Source organism: Meles meles, chromosome 12 (assembly GCF_922984935.1).
Source record: "Meles meles chromosome 12, mMelMel3.1 paternal haplotype, whole genome shotgun sequence".
In the NCBI taxonomy this organism is placed as follows: Eukaryota; Metazoa; Chordata; class Mammalia; order Carnivora; family Mustelidae; genus Meles; species Meles meles.
This window is the reverse complement of record NC_060077.1, coordinates 83,105,365-83,111,364: the sequence shown is the minus strand read 5'-3', so window position 1 is coordinate 83,111,364 and position 6,000 is coordinate 83,105,365. Positions and strand designations below refer to the sequence as shown.

At 44.9% G+C, this 6,000-nt stretch overlaps 1 protein-coding gene across 1 annotated transcript in view; it reads left to right on the top strand.

Annotated features, from left to right (window-relative positions):
- The first annotated feature begins 297 nt into the window (after window positions 1-297).
- VPS4B (vacuolar protein sorting 4 homolog B) overlaps window positions 298-6,000 on the top strand; it is a 30,082-nt gene continuing 24,379 nt past the window's right edge. Inside the window, exon 1 of the mRNA XM_046024084.1 lies at window positions 298-564. Coding sequence (XP_045880040.1) covers window positions 538-564 — 27 coding nt within the window. The 5' untranslated portion in view covers window positions 298-537. The remainder of the gene's footprint in view (window positions 565-6,000) is intronic.

The following is a 6,000-nucleotide window of genomic DNA, read 5'->3' as shown; positions in this document are numbered from 1 at the left end:
GGGCATAACAGTCCCCAGCTGGTGGGTCTTGGAAGTGGGATGACTTGTATCACTCAAATGCCATAGAGCTACAGAGCACTCTCCGTGATGTGGAGAAAGGAAACATCTAGACTCCAGGTGTCCTCTCTCTCCCTGAGTCAGAGCCGCAGTGCGCCTGCGCCCAGCTTGACGTCCACAGGCCAGGGAGCGCTTCATGGAATGTGACTACAGGCCTCGCGAGATCCCAGGGCTGAGACGAGACCCGGATGGCTGAAGACGGGGTAGCGCGCGTGCTGATGACGAAAGCGGAAGTTTTGTGGTCAGAGGCGGGGCAAGAGCCCGGAGGGGCTTAGGATTGCGGAAGTTTTGTGAAAAGGGTCGGGCCATTCTCCGAGCGCCGTGTGGTTTTGGAACAAGTTCCAGAAGGGAGGCCGCGGGTCGGGGTCCGAGAGCCACCAGCCTGCGCACGTTTCGGGCAGCACCGGGCGCGACTCGACGTTGCCGCTGTTGGCTTCTTCTGCCCTCGTTCTTCTCCAGAGAACCGCCTCGATCTGCGCCATGACATCCACCTCGCCCAACCTCCAGGTATCACTGTTCTCCCGCCCCCTGGAGAGCCGGAGCCGAGGGGCGGCGCGGGGTTAGGAGTGGGGGCCGGGAAGGAGGGAGGAAGCGGCCGCGCCCCTGGTGCTGGGCGTAGGAGGGCGGCGCCAGCGCCGCCGCAGGCGGGAGGGTCCAGCTCTTTCCTCCAGCTCCCGGGGTCTCCCGAGCCCACCCGCTACGTGAGACTCTTTTTTCCCCTCTTTTGAACCGAACTGGGCAGAGCTTTGGACGAAAGGCACAGACACACCAGTCACTGTTAAGAGAGAGAAAAGAACGTAATGTTTGCAAAGCACTGCTCTGAGGCAGTTGAAGATAGTTCCCCGCCTCTCAAACTGGTGTAGCAAAGCGCTTCTCTTTTAGAACTGTGAGGACAGTCTTAGAATTTGAGGGATCCGTGACTTCATTGAGGTGTGCATTCATGTGCACTCTACTGTGGTTCCCAAAATGTGTACAAAATCGGAGAGTAGTCTTAAGCTCATTTGTGCTCCACCTTTCCGCCCCTGTTGCAGCGAGTACGGTGTTTTGTACATAGATCATAGATTCCTAAACTTTTAGACATAATTTTTGGATCTCACTGGACTTCGCTTAAGAAGAGAAATTCTGAAATAGTGCCTCCCATCCCTAGATTGGATCTGAGGTTTCACATTCAGATTTCAATGTATCTTAGCCTCGAGGGCTCCCGGTCCCCTAGGTCAGTTTGGGGGAAAGATCAGCATAAAATACCTGTGTTGAATCCTTGTCCTGGTTTTGCAATAGTCGATCATTTATTGGTGCCTGGTGCAAGATCCAAGGATAATGGCGGACCTGCTCAAACCAGGGTAATCGATCCTGAAGAAAGACCACTGAAAGATCCATTTAAATAGAGCTCCAAAATTCACAAAAAAAAAAAAGAAAGAAGGAAAAGAAAAGTTAGGGGAGGGAGAAGCTTTTCTGGGATTTTTACCTTGAACATGTACCTGAAGGATTATGAAAGTAAACATTTTATATATCTCAAAACATAATTGCCACTGTCAACTGTGACTTATTCTTTATTCCTTAGAATCAAGATTAGGTCCTATGTTGATTTCTGTGTGTGTCTTTTCCAACAGGCTTGCATTTAATAAGATGTAATAATCCCCACTTACCATTGTTTTCTTGTTCTTGTTTTTGTTTTGTAGCCCCATTCAGAAAGGGTCTTGTTGGTAAATGTTCCTGGAAAAAGTATTGTCTCCTTTGAATATCAAAGGCAACTTCTTTTGAAGTGCTGTCTTCATCCTTGTTGGTTTGTCAGTTAACTCCTTTTATTCCACTAACTTCATTTGTCAAGACCTTGCATGTAATTGGGATGTTCCGTAACATAGTTTTCAAACATTTACTGATACTTTTTTTCCTTTTGTAATAACTGTGCTTTCATTCTGTATTCAGTTTGCATCATATTTGAATTGGGACAGGTGTTCCTCAATGAATCAGGGATTGACACATATTAAAGGCATGTTGCTGGTGTTAAACAGGGAGAGGTGTTGAGTTATAATTTTATTGTGGTTGGATCATAGGTGCCCTTTCTCATTCAACCTTTTTAACGTTCTAACCTAGGAAATTTGGATGGAGAATATTCAAATAACAGATAACTTCACACCGAACAAGGCAAGGCTCCCCGTAACCAGATGCTTATAATCTAATGGAGGAAAGCAGATAACAAAAAAATCAAAATTATAAAATAATAGAATTAGAGGTGAGTGTGAGAGGGCAGAAAGGAAGACCTTATCTAACTCTTTAAGGATAAATGAGCAGTGTTTCTCAGAGGAGATGGTGTGAACTTAGATAATGTGAAAGGTACTGACACTAATTGTCAGCCTGGTATTTGGTGTGATCTTATTTAATCTTCGAAACAACTCTTCAGTATTACTTCAGTTTCGCAGTATAAGAAACCAAAGTTGATTAAGGTTGTGATTTTAATTAGTATTGAAGTTAGTTTTGAATCCAGGTTTATTTGCTTGTAAGTTTGTGCTTTCACTATGAAGTGATGAGAAAATAGGATGCATTTCAGGTAAAGACAAAGAATATATACCTCAGTCAAGAAGTATAATAAACCTTGGAGAGGGTTGGAGAAATTGCAAGTAATACAGTATGCATAGAACTCAAGTTTTCTCAGTCCTAAATATGCCATTCATTTTGCTAAGTCTTAAGGAATCATAAAAGTAGTATATCACCCTTGATTTCCAAAGGCTTATATTCTGATGTGATAAGACATATAACATGGCTGATGGGGATACTGAGTGATCTTTGGAAGTATGTACCAGAGGCAGTGGAAATTTAGAGGAAGCATAGGCTAGGCCCCCTAAAGATGTGGGGGAGGGCTTTGCAGCAGGAAGACCATGACGATGCTGATGCTTGGAGAAGCTGGAGCCTTACAGGGAGATAGTGGGATAGTATGTTCCAGGTGGAGAGCACCATACTTTGTTTACACTGTAAACAAAGGCCTGAAGTCTGAGTTGTCTGGGTTGTCCCACTAGTTTGGTATGACTGGGACTATGTGTATAAGGTGGGAGGACAGGCCTAGTTAGGCCATGGAAAGGTGTGTACCACACAGAGATGACTGGTACTCATCCTGCTATAGGTGGAGAATGAGAAGGAAATATTCTCAGGTTTTTGATTTAGAAAGAAACTACCACCTGTGTACAGGGACAGCTTGATTGGTAGCAGGCCTGGAAACAGGGAGACCACAGTTAGGAAGGCAGAGTTCTGTGTGATGGGAGATGGTTGTTAAAGAAGGATTGATCAGAGACAGATTGAAGAGGAAGAACAGTCAGGCTTGGCTCTGCATTTAAAAAGAGGGACAGGCGGAGTCTGGATTTTCTCCCAGATCTCTGGGTTGAATGGGGAGGAATTGGTTCTGAGATTACAAGAAGAGGAACATATTCGGGGGCAGCTATTGTTAAAATTTCTGAGTTTGAAATGTATTTTAGGACAACAGAGTGGAAATGGTCAATGAGCGGTTGGATATATATTCAACTCTTTAGTTGGATATCTTGACCTAGAGAGAGGGAGCCAGGCTGGAAATGATGGTTTGAGAGTTAATCATGCACAGGTAGTAGCAGAGGTTGTGGGCATTCTGGAGAGTTCATAGAATGAGAGAAAACAAACAGGTCGAAGCTCTGGAATAGTGGCATTTAAGCAGAGAGAAAAGGGAGCCTAAAAAATTCATTATATAATCCAGAGTAAAACTAAAAGAGAATGGTGCCATGGAGGCCAAAGGTGGAGGAGGCCATGTCCAGGTGTCCCTTAGGAGAGTTAAATGCTGTGGAGAGAGACTTAGGTAAGTGTGAGACCTGGTAGTCAGCAGGAAGCATTGTCATGGAGGAATCAAGGATCCATGATGAACTTGGAGTTCTTTTTGGGATTTTGCTATGGAGGTGAAAAGAAGAGTAAGGTAGTAACTAGAGAGAAACCTAGGAACCCAGGAGGGCCAGTGTGTTTGAGTTTGTGTTTTGGAGATATGAGTCTGAAGTAGGACTTCATATACATGTTTATGCTAAGGAAGCCCCCCCGCCAAATAAAAAAGGTGGGAGGGAGGTTAGGTTGGCGAAAGCAGTAGAGCGGCATATAATTGATAAGGTAAATCTCAGGAAGGAAGGTGGGGATGGTCTCCAGAGCATAGGGAAAAGACAGCATTGACAGAGGAAAATATCCAGTGGAGGGAAATTGTTAGTGATTATAGAGGTAGAATAACCAAAAGGAAGAAGACCTTGAGAAAGCAGTCAGGGATTTTTTTCATTTGCTCAGCAATTTTGTTAAGTACCCAGTTTGTGCCAGGCTCTGTTCCAGGCTCTGGGCCTGGCGCAGCGCTGCAGGTGAGGTCCCTGTGCTCAAGTAGCTCACCTTTCTATTAAAGGAGAGAGGCGGTGCGTGAGGATCCACGGAGAATAATAACCACAGTGATGGGATGGGGGTGAGGGAGAGCTGAAAGCAGGGATGGAGCGAGTACAGCCTCTGAAGTAGATTGGGGGGACCTCTCTGAGGACTTGGCCTTTGCTGCGTGACTAAAAAGGATACTGTCATGGACCCGTGAGGGAAGAACAAGGAAGCGCATTCTAGGCAGAGGGATCAACGCTGCACAGGCTGCCTGCCTGAAAGCCGGCTAACTAACGGGTTTGAGGAGCAACCCAGAAGGAACCAGGGCCCGGGTTGCCAAAGGCCTTGTACACCATGACCCGGCAGTGGGAGCCCATCAAAGGGGGTGGCCCTTTGCTGCTTGCGGGAAGAACTTGAGGGTGTTGAGTGTGGAAGCGGGCTCACCACTCGGGCTCGGTGGTAGTTTTGACACATGCCATAGTGGATTGAGCAAGGATAGTAGCGAAGGAAATGGTCAGGATGAAGAATGATTGCACTGCAGAACCATGCAAGACAGTTAGTTTCAATTCAGAAGAAAAATGCTAACAGAAACAAGGGTGAAGTGGGCTGTTCAGCAAGGGAAAAACAGACGCATATTCTCAAATTGTCATCTTTGATTAAAGGTTTAGCATGTGCTGTCTAGTACAGTGGCTGCATGTAGCTATTTACATTTAAATTTAACTCAAAATGTAAAACAACTCAGTCACGCTAGCCACAGGTGCTCAGAAGCTGTCTGTAGATAGTGGCTTGCGTTTTGGACAGCGCAGGAGTCAATGTCCATTGTAGAAAGTCTGGTTTAAAGTCATCAGTACCATATTTGGTGCTAGATGATTAAGTACTGAGTATAAGAGTTTTCCTTTAATCATCATTGTGGTGCCAGAAAGACGAGTAACTGCGAATGAGAGGAGTATGTAGCTGTAGAGGGGAAGGCACAGTAACTGAGAATAGTAGGAAAAAAATTGTAGCTTGATTAAGGAAGAACTTACTTCCTCTGTGTGGTGTAGCCACGGAGTCTTCTGTATCCATTTTTAAATGACCAGGTGCACCAGACCACTGAGTAACGGAGTGTATGAGTCCTGTGACTCTGCCCTTTATATCCTGCCTGGCTTACCAAGCTTTTGACTGTTTAGCTTCAAGTTCGGGCTATTTGATCTATGAGATACGTACTACTGCATCTTCTCAGTGCTAAAATACCAGTTCCTGTTTCTGTCCTCCTGCTGCAGCAGACGGAAGGCCTGTTCCTCCCATGTACATCTATCTGCAGTCCGTAGTAGCTTTTTCAAAATATAATATTCTCATTTGATTGGTTTGTGATTGAGTGATTTTTTTTCTCTGTTTAATTACATGCTGATTTTTACTGCAGCATCACCATGATCCTTTTTTCTACTGGCTCTTATTCCTGTTGACTATAGTTTTACTACCTGGATGAATCCAGGTGGAATGTTTTAATCAACCATGCTTGTTCTTAGATGTACAGATACGTTTTTAAGTATTAAAAATAGTTTTTTAGTGAAAATTGTATTTTGTGATAACCACAGGTTCACGTGCAGT